This window comes from Gopherus flavomarginatus, chromosome 15, assembly GCF_025201925.1.
Source record: "Gopherus flavomarginatus isolate rGopFla2 chromosome 15, rGopFla2.mat.asm, whole genome shotgun sequence".
Classification (NCBI taxonomy): Eukaryota; Metazoa; Chordata; order Testudines; family Testudinidae; genus Gopherus; species Gopherus flavomarginatus.
Genome location: NC_066631.1, coordinates 3089604 through 3106134, shown reverse-complemented (window position 1 = coordinate 3106134; position 16531 = coordinate 3089604). Strand labels below are relative to the sequence as shown.

Sequence of the window (16531 nt, the reverse complement as noted above, 5' to 3'; positions counted from 1 at the left end):
ACTTATAAAAATACTGTTTCCACACACGTCATGAATCTCAGGTGAGTTGTTCGTCCTGAAACGTAGGACAGATGTTTCTTTTGAACTTCTCAAGCATGTCTGAAAAGCCTACACATGCCAAGCAGAATTAAATAAAGTGGATTGGCAATAAAGTGAATTAGATTGCTTTTTATTTATAAGAAGCCAGGGAAACAAGTTACAAACAAACCATATTACCAGCTGGTATTTTATAGTCTTCAGTGGCATTGAAATTCTAGATGACATATATCAATCATTCACTGAATCTGTTTGTTTTAAAGTATTTATTTAAAGTGCAGTGTCCCAAGGGGTGCAGATTTCCCACTTGGAAACTAGTGGTGATTTCCATGGCATAGTTATCTCTTTTTAGAGCTATGAAGAATTTGATCATTGTTTTGTTTTGAGCAACCCTTCTTATTTTGTTTCTGTTCTTGCAAATCATCCTCCATAGGATGACCTCACATTTTAAATGACTTTTGTTAATACACGTTGTCTGACTTGCATTACTGTCTAATTAAATACCACTGCAACCTAATGTGTATTTCCAGGTGGCTTGATTTATCTTCCATCGAGAAACGCTTCTTAATTCTTATGTCTTTCAGCTATTCCTCTACACAGCCAAGTAGTTATGATCAGAGCAGTTATTCTCAGCAAAGCACCTATGGGCAGCCAAGTACCTATGGACAACAGACTAGCTATGGCCAGCAAAGCAGCTATGGCCAGCAGCCACCTACTAGTTATCCTCCCCCGACTGGATCCTACAGCCAGGCCCCAAGCCAGTACAGCCAGCAGAGTAGCAGTTACAGCCAGCAGAGTGAGTTTGCGTAATGAAGCTCATCTAAGGAGGTGAACTGTAATGATTGTACTATCTCAGTAGTGTTTATCAAACAAGATATACTAGTAAATCTCTGAAGAAGGCTTTAGCTCGTTTAGCATTTTGCGTATTTTCCAGCCAGCAGGCAATCTGCCAACTAATAGTTCTGTAGACTTTTCCTGACTGTGGGTATAGTTTTAAGTTTGACTGCAAGTCGAATGCTATGCATCCTGCTTTTAGTAGAGCCATTGTATTAAGACTCACGTTAAACGTTTAATTCACAGTATTGCTAAAGTTCATGGTACTGAAGGTAGGTGCAAAGAGGTACAGTAACTCCTCTAACGTTGTAGTTATGTACCTGAAAAATGCTACTTTAAACAAAACTATGTAGGCGAATCCAGTTTCTCCATAAGAATTAATGTAAATGGTAGGGGTTAGGTTCCAGGGAAAATTGTTTTAAACAATTTAATACTGTACACAGCAATGATGATTGTGGAGCTTGGTTGAGGTGATGAAGTCAGAGAGTGGAAGAGGGAGAGAGATTTTGCAGGGAATGCCTTATTGCTAAATGATGAACTAGCACTCAGCTCAGCCCTCAAGGGTTACCACATTCTTGTTAATATAGCCTCACATTCTACAAGGCAGCAGGAATGGAGGGAGGGGAGAAAGAGACGCGCATTGCCCCTTTAAGTGCGCTGACGCCACTATAAGTACATTGCCTTTTTAAGTAGATCAACAAGTTGAGACAGCAGCTGCTGCCAGCAAGCTCCTCTATCCTGAGCCCTGTAGTGTCTCTCCCTTCCTCTCTCCTCTTCCCCCCCTCCCCCACACACTGTGGAAATGGGGTAAAGTAGCAAGGGGCAGGAGTGAGGGGAGGGGAACACCTGACATTAGCATTCCTCTCCCCTCCCTCCCCACTGCAGAGCAAGCAGGCAGCTCCTGAGAGCAGCTCCAAGGCAGAGGGCAGGATCTGCACTCAGGAGTCGGGGGAGGGGCAGTTCAGCAATTGATAGCCTGCTGACCGGCTGCCCCACAGGGAACTTAGGGGAGCGGGAAGCTGATAGCCCACCCTGCTTCCAAGCCCCCACCACTAGATCCAATGGCCTGCTCTTTCTGTAAGCAGTGGACAAAGCACGTGTCTGCCAAATAACTTAGAAGGGAGCATTGCGTAACTTTAAACCAGCATGTTCTCTAATTGATCAGCAATGTAACAACGTTAACTGGGATGACTTTAAGTGGAGAGTTACTGTAATCGGAACAGGCACTTCAGAATGAGTCTGACTTTATCTGCTTCTGCTTTAATATCTACAATACAAATTCTCCTCAGGTTCATTTCGTCAGGACCATACCAGCAACATGAGTGGATATGGACAGGAATCTGGAGGCTTTTCTGGCCCAGGAGAAAGTCGGAGCATGAGTGGCCCTGATAACCGGGGAAGGGGAAGAGGAGGATTTGATCGTGGAGGCATGAGCAGAGGTGGGCGGGGAGGAGGACGCGGAGGAATGGGGTAAGAGCAAATCTTTTCTTCTTTTACCTAATTCTGTTTTACCCATAGGATTTGAAATGGAAGGAACGGCTGAAAGATGACATTTCAAACCACACTTCCATGGAGAATATTTATTAATAGGGAGATTGTTTCTAGTCCATGGAAATGTTGTCCTAGGGGAAGTAGGGGCAGGATCTGTTTTTTTTCCTGCAGTTTGTTGGGTTTGGGGGAATTAAGGGTTTTATGAAATACAGAACTTTCAGCTCCCTTCATGGTTATTCAGAGGTGAAATCCTCTGTGGGATTTAACAATAACTTTGGATAGAACACACACAAACCTTCCAGGAGATCCAGGTTTCACTTCCTTTGCCTCACTACTGGGGGTCTTGATGTTTCAGGTATGTACATGGCAGAAGCCTAATGTCAGCTGTTTTATACAATGTTTCCCCTCAGCCTCTGTTTGCACTAGAAGTAGCACTTGGAGCTACTGTCATAAGTGAATGTATGGGTCAGTTTATTGTTGAAGCCACAGCTCTAGAGTGGCTTGGTTAGGAGTGTGAAGAAAAGCCCCAAGAACACCCAGAGATCTGACTCGACTTCCAGAACTGCTCCCCATTGGAGCTTTCAGGTGGTCTAAATCAGTTTGGTCATTTTAACTGATGGCATAATCTGGTTTAGTAAACCTATTTGTTCAGATCAGTAGTTTATAGGTCCCTGTCTTTGGTGTCTGTTTTAATAAAGGTGAGGATGATGGACTAATTATGAAGGCTAATATAAGGTGCCACAGGATTCTTTGCTGCTTTTACAATATAAGGAAGGTTTAGCTTTGTGTGTGTTCAGTCCCTATGAAACTTAGTTTAAAGCTATGCAGAGTGTTTGTTTCATGTGGATTAGAAATGCAGGTATTGATGTGCAAAACATCGGAACAACCTCAGTAAAATGTTACCCCATATATTTGTATGGCTGGGCTAGTGAGTCAACAGCCTTAAATAAATGTGCAGCATTTATTGGCAACTTGTTTTAGAACCCCGTTTCACCTAGAAATTGGGAAGTTACTCTGTCATTCTGCATAGCTCTGCTAAAATGAATCCAAATGGCCTGAAATCTTTATTGGAGAAATACAACTATTTGGAACTTATATTTTAAAGGTAAACACTTGTTCACATGGAAACATTACTGATTTAATAAATTGGCTTGAATGGAACAGGGTTCCATTGTTCTATATAAAGATTTCATCCATAATGTATTTATTTCTAATGTTTTTAAAGTAGATGTAGACACTTGAAATTACTATCATCACGTCTTAAAACTTCTAGCCATTTTGGTGCTGTTCACTGCAAAAGTTTCACAATTTTTTTCTCTAATTTCACACCTGTAATCAAAAAATAAATTACTTCTGTAGTGATTTCCAGCTGACAGTCTATTAAAGAGGCTGCCAGCTTTTTGGATGTAGTTTTTCTACTGTCCATAGAAAAGGTGGCCTTCCCATGAAGCAGTAGGTTGAACACCCGGGGACAGGGTAGGGGAACTCGGCCCTTTTATCATGGTGTGGTGATGGATTTCAGTGTCTCCTGCAGGTAAGGAGCTCAATGTTATTAACATGCCCTTTTTCATTGACTCAATTATTTTATATTTTCATTGGCTGTTAAACATGGAAACTTTTTAACATGCTTTGTCGCATTTATATGCTACAGGTTACAAAGTGAGAGCCTTGTATACACTTCAATACTTAAAAAGTACCCGTACTCAGTACTCAGCCGGCAGCATAATGAAAAGTGGGACTAGACACGGTGTCCATATGGAGAGGAAAAATATACATAGAATATTTTTAACCAAATGTATTCATTGTATAAATGGAATCCTTCTGTAACTTTGGTAACTGCATACTGGTATAATACTTTAGAATTGTGTAACATTAAAAAGTGTAAACGTATGTGTTTTAAAAAGAGAGACATTACATATATGGTGTGTACTTTTTAAAAAAAAAAGGGAAGCAAAGCTGCATGCAACAGCTTGGAATTGTGTATTTAAAACCTTTTTAGAGATTAAAGGTGCAATACTGGCTAGCAAGTAGATGGCTCTCTCCCTCCTCTCTTCCCTCCCTCAAAACAACCCCCCCCCCCAATAAAACCCTTTTCAGGTGGCATTTTCCTAATTAACCAGCACTTGGAAGCAATTGAAAACTAATTGCCTAGCCTGTGCTTTTGTATTAAAAGCTAGAGGCTGTGATTTTTGGATTGGCACACATTAAAATCTTAATTTCTGGTTTGTGTCCACAAAGCTGCACCCCCAGGCCTTTGAGCCCTGATATATTCTGTAGGTTCTCCTTCCACAGAGACTGTTAAATCCAGTAGTGTCCTGAATGTATGGCGTTATACTAAGGTTTTAGTGGAAATGTCATCTGAATTGTGTTCTAGGTATTACATATGGTTGTCTCCTGCCTTTTTAACTGTTAATGTTAGGGACCCAGGAACTCATTTTGCTCTCCTGCTGCAAGAGGCTGAGGGTGCACCTTTATGTACACACAAAGGGGAGGGAGTTGACCTATAGAGGACTTCTTCTTTTTTTTTTAAAAATCAAACACAATTTGAAATTCTCTAAATGTTTTTGCCAAGTATTGTACTGTTAATACCAATACAAGTAATGAAAGGGTACAGCAGCAAAAGTGGTGTCTAAACCAGACAAGCAAGGTTGTGCGTAAAGGAAATTTGAGCAAGCTGCCCTGAAGAAAGGCATAGTGACGAGATGAGAGAGAGACAGACAGATGCATTGTTTGGAGATGTTTAGCCAGTGCCATTCTTCCCAGTGAGCCCCAGAGGCTCAGAGCGGTACTGGCTTTTTAAAGGGAAAGGCCTTCATTTCTTCGTTTATCCCCCCAGCAGCGCTGGAGAGCGAGGTGGCTTCAATAAGCCTGGTGGTAAGTTTTTGAGCATTACAATGGATAGTGTTAAAAAAAAAATCAGTCAGTTTTTAGAAAAAAAAATATAATTTTTATTAGTTTCATAAGTGGTTAAAAATGACATATACAACAAGACTTTAATGGGTACTGCCGGCAATGCCTAGGGGTATAAGGTTAACCTATGGTTACAAAACAAAGGGTAACTTGAAGTATTGAGAAACTACTTTTGTAATTTGGGGAGAATAAATTTAATTTTGTTTGGATTTAATAAAGAAAAAAGTAACTTTTCTTATAAATATACACTGATTGGCCCAATAAAGCTAAAGAAGTGTAATAATGGTTAATGGTTTTAAAGGCTGCTAAAAGTAGCAAACTGATCACAAAAAACCCATAAAAAGGTGCATTGCTAAAAATTTTTGCAATGCAGGTCAATTTGAGTTTAAACAACACCATCATATGGTGGTTGTAAGTAGATAGATTTGTGTGTGTCGGTTTTCAGCCTGCAAGACGTGCACTAACAAAACTTTATATGATTTTTTTCCCTGACTGTCAGGACCCATGGAAGAAGGACCAGATCTTGATTTAGGTAATTTTGAGTACCGTTCAGAATATTACCTGGGCATGATGAAAAGAAGGATTTCTCACTTGTTCTTTCTCCGCAAGTGAAGGCAGTCATTCACATTGCTTGTCCGCAAAGGATTCTCTCTGCCTTATTTCTTCCCTGCCTGTATAAAAAGTTCTGGGGCATTCACTCACTGTATTTCAGAGTCTTGATTCATTCCTTCTGCTTTCTTAATTAATCAAATAGTTGGCTGACTTATTTAAATTTGGAAAGATTCATTTGGATGCTTATCCTTCTCTTCATGAAAGAGGAGGGTATTTAAGCAGCATGTCCATGGCTATTCAAATATACCAGGCATCTAACTTCAAGCAGTATTGAAATAACTACCATAGAGGCGCATACTATCTTTACTTTTCTCTTCCTTTCCTCTACTCCATCACCCATAGCCTGTGAATTTGTAATTTTTGCCTTTCTAGTCCTGTACAAATGTGCATTTTGTGTGTCTAGTTGTTTCCAGGATCAGCTTTCATCATTGCCTATATAATTGCACAAAAGATGTAAAATCTAATGTGCACCTGCAGTTGGATATCTATTTTTGCACAGATGATCTCAAATTATTCCCCAAAAAGACTTCTGTTACATCAGCCACCCAATTTTGACTACAGTTTCTCATGGCACTTGAATGGTATACATCCAGCCATGGCAAGAGACCAGACCAAATTTCCCTGTCTGGGAAATAAATCAGCTGGTTATTTGTAAAGGATGAGCCTTTTTACAGATACTTTGCTTAGTGATCAGTGTGCGGTATGGCTCTTCCTTATGTATAGAAAAGGTGCCACTGTATCCCCGTGTTGTATGGCTGGATTTTCTTCTGACATTTCCATAAATATACAAGTATTTACCCTCACTGAAAGAGATGTAGCAATCCATTTAGGAGATTGTCACTAAAGTTGACCAGACAAAACTGAACTCTGTCCTTCATTATCTTTTGTGATCACATGGTATAATGAGACTTCTGTGAATCTGATCTCCTTAGGCCCACCTGTAGACCCAGATGACGACTCAGACAACAGTTCAGTTTATGTACAGGGACTGAGTGACAGTGTCACCCTGGAGGAGCTGGCAGACTTCTTCAAACAATGTGGTGTTGTCAAGGTGGGTGACAACATGGGTATGCATGGGAAATGCAACCTAGGGGGAGCTACTGTAAGGTGAGTGCATAACAGGTTGGAAAATTGTTCCCAGAGAGGAGTTATCAGTTGTTCACAGTCAAGGTGGAAGGACCTATCGAGTGGGGTCCCGGAGGGATGAGTTCTGGGTCTGGTTCTATTCATTATCCTCATCAATGATTTACATAATGGCATAAGAGAGTACACTTGTAAAGTTTGCGGACGAAACCAAACTGGGAGGGTTTGCAATTGCTTTGGAAGATATGATTTAGACTAACTGGAGAAATGTTCTGAAGTAAATAGGATGAAATTTAATAAAGACAAATGTAAAATACTCCATTTATGAAGGAGCTGTCAGTTGCACACATACAAAATGGGAAATGACTGCCTAGGAAGGAATACTGCAGAAAGGGATCACAAACTAACTTGTGAGTCAACAGTGTAAGACTATTGCAAAAAAAGCGAACATCATTCTGGAATGTATAGCAGAAGTGTTGTACGCAAGACATGAGAAATTATTCTTTTGCTCTACTCAGCACTGATTTAGGCCTCAACTGGAGTATGGGGTTCAGTTCTGGGTGCTGTATTTCAGAAAGATGTGGACAAATTGGAGGAAGTCCAGAGAAAAGCAGCAAAGATGATTAATGGTCTAGAAAACAAGACCTATGATCGAAGACTGAAAAAACTGGTTTTGTTTAGTTGAAGAAGAGAAGACTGAGGGGAGACAACAGTTTTCAAGTATATAAAAGTTGTTACAAGGAGAAGGGAAAAATTGTACTCCTTAATCTCTGAGGGTAGGACAAGAAGCAGTGGGCTTAAATTGAAGCAGGGGTGGTTTAGGATGGACTTCAGGAAAAACTTCCTAACTGTCAGGGTGGCCAAGCACTGGAATAAATTGCCTAGGAAGGTTGTGGAGTCTCCATAATTGGAAATTTTTAAGAGCAAGTTAGACAAACACCTGTCAGGGATGGTCTAGATAATACTTAGTCCTGCCATGAGTTCAGGGGACTTAGATGACCACAACGAGGTCCCTTCCAAACCTGTGGTTCTATACAGGACTGCTGGAGTGTGGAGCAGTAACTATCTCACCAGCTAGTAGAGTGGGATGGAAATAGAGCTGTGATTCTCAGCCTTTTCCGTACTTGGACACCCCCACCCAGTGTATTCTAGGCCGGTCCTTCTCCCATATAGTAGCATGGTCCCAACCCGGCAGGCTGAGAACCCCTGAAGTAACCTGCAGAGTTGTATTCCAAAAGAGCCTTTTCGGACTTGTCCTTAAATGTCTGTATCAGGTTTCTGAATTCTACTGTAGTTGTGCCCCTCTAGGTGGGATAGGGGATTAGTCACATCTGCTACGTGGGATTGGGGGAGATCTGTGTGGATTTGCTTCTTCCTAATACATCTAACTGTATAATTGAAATGGAGTATTTGACCTCTAACTCAGAGGAATTGGGGATGATTTTAAGAATAGTGGAGAAGGATATATTGGGAATCTTTGTTTAAATTGCAGTGCAATGAATTGTAAAGTGATTTTATTCTCCTGCTAGATGAACAAGAGGACTGGGCAACCTATGATAAACTTCTATCTTGACAAAGAAACTGGAAAGCCAAAAGGAGATGCCACAGTGTTCTATGATGACCCATCAACTGCCAAAGCAGCAGTAGAGTGGTTTGATGGCAAGTGACTGGAATTAACTCATGACTCTGAGCATAGTTTTGACTGGGGGTTATTTCATAGCTAAGTATTTGGCTAATTCAGAGGATAGAAAAGTGGGGTTTTATGTCCTCCACACAGGCAGGTCATACATACATACATGGTAAAGCAGATCTTACTTGGAAAGACTATACCTGGGAAACTTTCTGGTTTTAGTCAAACCAGATGAGATCAGCCCGCTCCCTAGTGCGTTAACTTCCAACTGGTCTGGGCAATTCTGTGTAGAGTTTCTTTGGCTCTACAGGTCAGAGGTGGAATTCCCACCCACCCCCCAACACTTAATATAAGGACACTTTTCTCTTTGATCAGTGACTACGAAGAGATGTATCCTGTAGGATGCATGTACATGGGTACCCAAGCCCTATTTCCCCTCCAGTAGTGGAAGTTTGTGACCATGTAAGCAAGCCACACTTCTGTTTTTTTTCCAGGAAAAGATTTCCAGGGGAGCAAACTCAAAGTTTCTCTCACTCGGAAGAAGGCGCCAATGAACAGCATGAGGGGTGGGATGCCCCCACGTGAATCACGTGGATTGCCTCCCCCGCTGCGTGGAGGTAATGTTGGCCAGAGTTTGTATGAATGAGCTGAATTCCCCGAGAACCTTATTGTGCAGAGCAGCAGGGGTGTCGTGTACACCAAACAGCATAGTTCCTTCTAAGGTGCACACCTGAGGGAATGAAGGGCCGCGCACCTAATTAGTGGTGTTGCGCAGGCATGGCTCCACTAATTAGGTGCTTCCTGACCCTGCAGAGAGAGAAAGTGGAGAAGGTGAGCTGGTGGGGGGAATAAGTGAGGTGGAGGGGAGACTTGAGTCTCAACTCTGGTCCAGCTCTCTCCCAGGCAGCCCCAGCTGAGCTGTGGACGAGAGATGGGAAAGACAAATAAAACTCCACAATACCAATAAGAAAGATTTAACTAAATGTCACTTTTTAAAAACCATATTTGTTGCACTGTGTTAAAGATTACCCCATGTCATGTGTGCCATTTACAAATATATGCATTTTGCTTCTGCCTTTTTAATGTAAAAAACTAGTGCATAGATACAATCATCAAATGTATTTAGCTTCATTTTCATTATTTTACCACTGATTATACCTGAATTTTGTACACAAGTCAAGCCAACTGAATAGAAAAAGTAGAAACAGGATTTGAGATGTGCTTTATATATGACAAGTGCTTTTATTCCTCCAAAAAGGAGATCCCCATAAATGATTAGTTCTGGCTGGAGAATAACTGCAGTAACTGTGGTTTGTTTTTTAAAAAGAATCGAAACAAATCATCTCCTCCCCAAAACTGTCATTAAAAATCACATTCAATAACTATTTCTGTAATCACAGAAGTGACAGTGTATTATTTATACCTAGCTTTTGCATTGGTTGGCATTTAGGAATTGCTTGTTTGGTACATAGGTTAATTACTCTAATTCCTAAAATTAACAGTACCTCCACTAGCTGCTTAAAATGTTTGGATTTAGTTTTGTCTGGGAACATGTACTATCGAAATAGCTTTAAAGATTGATTTGCAGTATTGCTCTTGTATTTTCTAACCTGTCATGTCCCAGCCTCAGCTTTGGGGCTGCAGTGTCCAGAGGAGAGGCCCCCAGGCAAGTTTTAGAATTCGTTTGGTGAGAGAGATTTGGAAACCATTAAGGCCAGATCTGTGCTATCTGGTATAGTTCTGGCTCTTCAGAGTACTCTCTTCGACTCATAAGTAGCAAGCACTTGGTGCTAGGTGTTTTGTAGGATGAAGACTTTATTTGCAAATTATTTGAAGCAGAGATCTGTCTGCAAACTCTGAAGCTATGTGTTAATGTGCTCCATTTACTTAAGGCTAGGCTTGTAAAAACTTAATGAGCCTACTCTGAGTTTTTGAGTTGGTGACATTGACAAATTACGGGAGAATTTGCCTGTTTCTACAGGGCTCTGTTTCACTTACACAGCGTGGGCCCTGCTAACAGCCAACCACTTGATGTTTTATTTCCCATTGTATTTTCAGTGTTGTCACTTGTTTGTGGCTTGTTTACTGTCTGTGTTGCTGCTTTATTGCTTATTTTTACTGTTCTATGTGTGTGAAGTATTAATCAAATTAAGAGTTGACATCCTATAGAAATTGTATAAGCCTGAGTGAATGCCTTTCACTCTCCTTTCCAGTATCAGAAAATACTGTATTAATATTTGCAAGGCGAGCATGACTATTTCTAGTTGACACATAGATTTGTTTAGCATCTTAAAGCTGAGCTATGTGTGCAGATAATATGCATGCAAGAGGTATGGTTTTGTGGACTGCAAAAGTCCGTAGCATGCTAGTGTTTTGGCAGATGCTTTATTTTTTGAGACCAGCTTTTCCTGAAGATTTAGTGGTCTATGGGAGTAGGTTATTAAATTGGGCCCCTGGCACACTTTTTTTTATGCTTTCACTTAATGGCTGTGTCTTTGTTTTATCTATATAGCTGTTTTCAATATGCCACATTTTGGTGTGTATACTAGCTTGAGTTGTTAGAAAGGATGATAAAATGCATGTACTCCACTCCAAGGAATACTTAATCAGCTCCTATCCTAAGATAGCATGGGCTATAACTGAGCCTGGGTGGGTCCACAGCAGTGGTGCCCCACATTGTGAGAACACAATCAGTCACATAGTCTACTGTCTTCTCTGTCCTATTTCAGTGTAATACAGCCATCCGTGTCAATTTTTCTTTTTTATCTGATTTCATACTAAATAAACATCTTAAGCAGTGCACCTTGTTAATTATGCCTTGTTTTAATATTCTTTCTTCTTCCATACCTATAACTTTAAAAAAAAAAAATCTAGGCTTTTTGTTTGTACTAGTGGGCGCTGGCACACATCCACACATTACCTTGATATTGGTGCTGCACATAACAGAACTCATTCTGCACATGGATGTAAAAAAGTAGAGGGAACGTTGCTGAGCAGCACCCTAAGTTGTGGAGGTGACCAGTGTCTGCACTGGAATTAACTGACTTCTTCCTTTAGGCCCAGGGGGTCCTGGTGGTTCTGGTGGTCCAATGGGCCGTATGGGAGGCAGAGGTGGAGACAGGGGAGGCTTCCCCCCAAGAGGACCACGGGGTTCTAGAGGAAACCCTTCTGGAGGGAATGTCCAGCACCGAGCTGGAGACTGGCAGTGCCCCAACCCGTAAGTGTTTGCTTTACCAACTATGCTGATCTTTGTGCCCTGTAGTCCTGCTTCTAAACCCAGGTGCCTTCTTCCTTACATGATACCTGGCACTGTAGCCCACTCAGCTTTCATCTCCTGCAGAATGTCGCAGCCCAATGCCTGGGTACTTGTCAGTTAGGAAATGGCTCATTTGGGGCCAGAACTTCTGGTAATAAAGTACAGTTCAAATTATGAAAAATAAGCTGTTGAATTTACTGCAGTTGAGAACTTGGACTAAGCACAGATGCATTAGTGATTACATACAATCCTTGCCAATTTAACACCTCTGCCATATTAGCGATAGTGGTATTATTTATATGTATTGCAGTAGTGCCGTTGTGCTAGGTGCTGTACAAGCACAAAAAAAACCAAACCAGTCCCTCCCCCAAAGAGAAGCATACTTGGAGCAGCCACATCATTCGGTATAATGATACATTGCCATTCTTTTGTACTGGCAAGGCAGACCAGGAGATAAAAAGGGTGTTGTTACCCAGAAGTGTGGTGCAGATACTAACTAGTTAGTCGTCACAAACCCTGAAGATGGAGAAAGATGGGCTTGCTCACTTACAGACTCTGTATCAAAGTTGAGAATAAAATCTTTACATTTGTCTCCCATTCTGTACTAGGACCAGCCTCCTCTCCTAGATCAGTTACATAGCCATTAAAAGTTAAGGTCATCTTTGAATCTTGTGTCTCAGATTTACTGTGCCTGATAAAAATAACTGTTTTTTTTAAAAAGTGACAGAGTCCAGTGGCACCTTATAGACTAACAGACTATAGTCTATAAGGTGCCACAGGACTCTGTCGCTTTTTACAGTTCCAGAGTAACATGGCCACCCCTCTGATACTGTGTTGTTGTTTTTTAAGTCTTCACTAACTGATGGTTCTGTCTAGGGGATGTGGAAACCAGAACTTTGCCTGGAGAACAGAGTGTAATCAATGCAAGGCTCCTAAACCAGAAGGCTTTCTTCCACCTCCCTTCCCACCTCCAGGTATGTATGTGACACAGCTTTTAGGAAAGAGCTCAAGTTATTCCCAGAGCATGGGAGATGAGTACTCAAGATGAACTACCTCCTTTGTGTATGTGATTGACATTGCTTATGTAGTGTTCTCTGTGACTGATCGCTAGACATGGATAATTACTGGGTAAATAATACCCTCTTGGAGCTGTAGAGGCAGCAGTTTATGGTTCTGCTCTGCCTGAGATGATGTGCCCTCACTTACCCACTATAACTGTGACTCTTTCCTTGCATCTATCTGCAGCAGTCCAGTTCCTTACAGGCAGGTCTACACTACCGCTTGAGTTGATCTAATTTGCGTTGCTGAGGGGTGTGAAAGACTTGACGCAAGTTACAGTGACCTAAACGCTGTCCACGCTGGCACTGTGTTGACAGGAGACGCTCGCCCGCCAACATAGCTTCCGCCTCTCGTGGAGGGTGGAGTAATGCCAAAGGAAGAGCGCTCTCCCTTCAGCATAGAGCGACTTTACTAGACATGCTGTAGCGGCGCAAGTGCACCAATGTAGCGTTTCTACAGTAGACCTGCCCTATCACACTGTCACTGGATGTGGCTCCTAGCCAAAATGGTCTCTAAATCAGCCATTTGCCTCTCGGGCTTCCCCAGTGGATTTCAGGGTAGCACGTTTTCAGTGGCACTTCTGGAAACATGCAGTTCATGCAGTGTGGCATTAGCCACCAGTGGCTAGCCGAGAAAGCGGCCTCATGTTGCTTCCTGGGCATCTCTGCTTTGTTCCTCCAGCTTGTGCAGTGTTGCCAGCATTCATGTTTGTGACAAGGGCCAGCAATTTTGGTTAGAGTGAAAAGTGGGTTTCCTGTGATTGGGGTGGCTGCCCTCTGTATGGTTCCATTGCCAGGCTGTTAGACACCCTCTGTCTCAAAGCTCCATGCACACATCTTTTACTGCTTCCTCTTGCATCAGGTCTGGAGGAAGGTTAGAGATGATTTAATGTGAAAGGGCTAAGTTTTCAGTCCTGAAAGTCCGTTTAGAGCAGGCATGTTTTCACCTTAGAGAGCCTGGTTTCAAATGTACATGGTGACATTTTTCTTTACCAGGTGGAGATCGTGGCAGAGGTGGCCCTGGTGGCATGAGAGGAGGAAGAGGAGGCCTCATGGATCGTGGTGGCCCTGGTGGAATGTTCAGAGGTGGACGAGGTGGAGACAGAGGCGGATTCAGGGGAGGCCGGGGTATGGATCGAGGTGGATTTGGAGGAGGAAGACGAGGAGGACCTGGGGGCCCACCTGGGCCTCTCATGGAACAAATGGGAGGCAGAGGCGGCAGGCGTGGAGGACCAGGAAAAATGGACAAGTATGTAGAAGAGAAAACTAAAGAACCTGGCAGTGGGCTAGGACAGAGGTCCCTGAACTGTGGGGTGCACTGCTCTAGGAGGGCGGGGAGGAATATTTGCAGGGGGCAGGAGGGCTACTGGGGCCCCGACCAGTCCCCATGGGAGGCCAGGAGGGAGCACCACCCAGCCTCGCTTCTGGTTCTGGTTCCCAGCCCTGTGCTCGGGGACCCAGCTGCCAACCCCATGCCCAGGGCTCATGGCTGCTGGACTTGGCTCTGCTCCCAGCTGTGGCCCCACCCTGAACCACCTTACCAGTGTCCGCATCCCCCTTCCTGGAGATGCAGCCCTCCTCCCAGCCCCAGCTTTGGGGGGAGGAGGAGAGAGAGGTAAAAAGTTTGGGGACCACTGGGCTAGGATGATTTTACAACTTCAAATAGGTTTTGGGGCGGAGGTGGAGAATGAAACAAGATCTGATGGGATCAAAGGTAAGTGGAGAAATAAAGCTTAGAAAACCAGTAACCCTTGATCAGAAACTTGATGGGGACAGGAACAAACAGTGAATAATGAAAATTGTGATAGCCTCCTCTTGTGCTAGGAGCGTGTGCATAGAATCCTAGAAATGTCAGGCTGGAAGGGACCTCAAGAGCTTATCTAGTCCAACCTCCTGTGCTGAGGCAGGACCAAGTAAACCCTAGACCATCCCCGAGAGATGTTTGTCTAATCCAATGGTGGGGATTGCACAAAAACCTCCAGTGGTGGGGATGCACAGCCTCCTTTTGGAATCCTATTCTAGTGCTTGAGTTAAAAAGTTTTTCCTAATATCTAATCTAAATCTTCCTGTGCTGCAGATGAAGCCCATTACTTCTTGTCCTACCTTCTTGTACTTGGAGAACAATTGATCACAGGCCTCTTTATAACTGCCCTTAACACTTTTGAAGACTGTCCCCTTAGCCTTTTTTTCCAAAGACTAAACGTGCCCAGTTTTTTTAATTTTTCCTTGTAAATCAGATTTTCTAAACCTTTTATCATTTTCCTCTTCTGTCTGATGGACAACAAGATTGCGGGTGTGTCCTATGAGCTATAACCAACCAAGCTTTTTCTTTTTTGTAGGGGTGAACATCGTCAGGAACGGAGAGACCGGCCCTACTAGAGGCAGAAACCTGCAGAGCTGCATTTACTACCAGATTTATTTTTTAAACCAGAAAATGTTTTAAATTTATAATTCCATATTTATAATGTTGGCCACAACATTATGATTATTCCTTGTCTGTACTTTAGTATTTTTCACCATTTGTGGAGAAACATTAAAACCAAGTTAAATGGTAGTGTGCTGAGTTATTTTTTTCCTTTTAAACAAAATGGTTGTTTAACTAAAATTAAACCAATGAGAAAACATTGTTGTGAGCATGCTCAGTATCATTGTTTGCAAAACCAGGAGGAGAACTAACTGTAACAATGTTAATGGTTGTGATGTTTTTTTAAAATAAAATTCCAAATGTTTATAAACTTAATACTTCTCAGCCTCTATGCGACAGCACGCTGATCATCTCCACCTAGAGTTGGCATCGCAAACTCCAGCTCTGTGGGCTCTGCAGAAGAGGCAGTGAGTTTCACTCATGACTTGTATGTATTATATGGCTTGTAATCCTTTAACATTGAATGTTGCATTGTATGGAGGGAGCAGGGATTGAAATCTACCATGAAAAGATTGAACCAATCCTGAAGTGTATTTGGCAAGGCAGAGCAGGCACCTTAATCTTAAACTGTAAAGTGTGGCTTAGTGCATTCAGAGGGTGGAATTGAACACACCATTTCAAATGAGACGTTGGACTTCAGAATTGCGTCCTGGCTGTAAATAAAGACATATTGCTGGGTACATTCATGACTAGACTTTTTGTAAATAGCAGATGAACATTTAAGTTCTCTCTGGTAGTGTTTTTTATTTCACGCATACCATGCTCACCATCTTGGTATCTGAGTGCAGCTAAGGAGCCAGTGCGCTGTTGAAAACATTCAGGGCAAGGTAGCCCAGTAAGTAGAAACGTAGGACTATGAATTTGAAGGGTAAATGAAATCATCTTGAGTAATAAATCTTCCTCTGAAAGTAATACAGGCAGTGTGGTTTGAAAGTTCAAGCAAGGTTATCACACGGAAACAGCAGATGCCCTGTGAATACAGGCTCTGAACAGGAAACACTATTCACTCTCCATTGTAACTAATTTATAACACAACCAATTGAATAATTTCAAGGGTTTGAGCCTGGTCTTCTGTACCCTGTGCCTGTGACATCAATAAAACAAAACATGCAGGCTCAAATGTCTCAATAGGCTAGAAGCAAAACAACCACCAACTTACACTCCTAGGGATTCTTCAGTGTACACACAACTCATTG

General features: G+C 42.2%; 1 protein-coding gene across 4 annotated transcripts in view; it reads left to right on the top strand.

The window, feature by feature from the left end:
• The window catches only part of EWSR1 (EWS RNA binding protein 1), a 39607-nt gene extending 23592 nt beyond the window's left edge, over nt 1–16015 (top strand). For 2 of the 4 annotated variants that reach the window (XM_050923762.1, XM_050923763.1), the window contains exons 7-17: nt 621–832; nt 2160–2340; nt 5198–5235; nt 5771–5803; nt 6816–6934; nt 8496–8625; nt 9091–9213; nt 11654–11813; nt 12729–12826; nt 13907–14159; nt 15250–16015. In XM_050923762.1, coding sequence (XP_050779719.1) covers nt 621–832; nt 2160–2340; nt 5198–5235; nt 5771–5803; nt 6816–6934; nt 8496–8625; nt 9091–9213; nt 11654–11813; nt 12729–12826; nt 13907–14159; nt 15250–15289 — 1387 coding nt within the window. In that variant the 3' untranslated portion in view covers nt 15290–16015. The remainder of the gene's footprint in view (nt 1–620; nt 833–2159; nt 2341–5197; nt 5236–5770; nt 5804–6815; nt 6935–8495; nt 8626–9090; nt 9214–11653; nt 11814–12728; nt 12827–13906; nt 14160–15249) is intronic. The other 2 variants (XM_050923765.1, XM_050923764.1) reach the window with 1 other exon arrangement.
• The last annotated feature ends 516 nt before the right edge of the window (nt 16016–16531 follow it).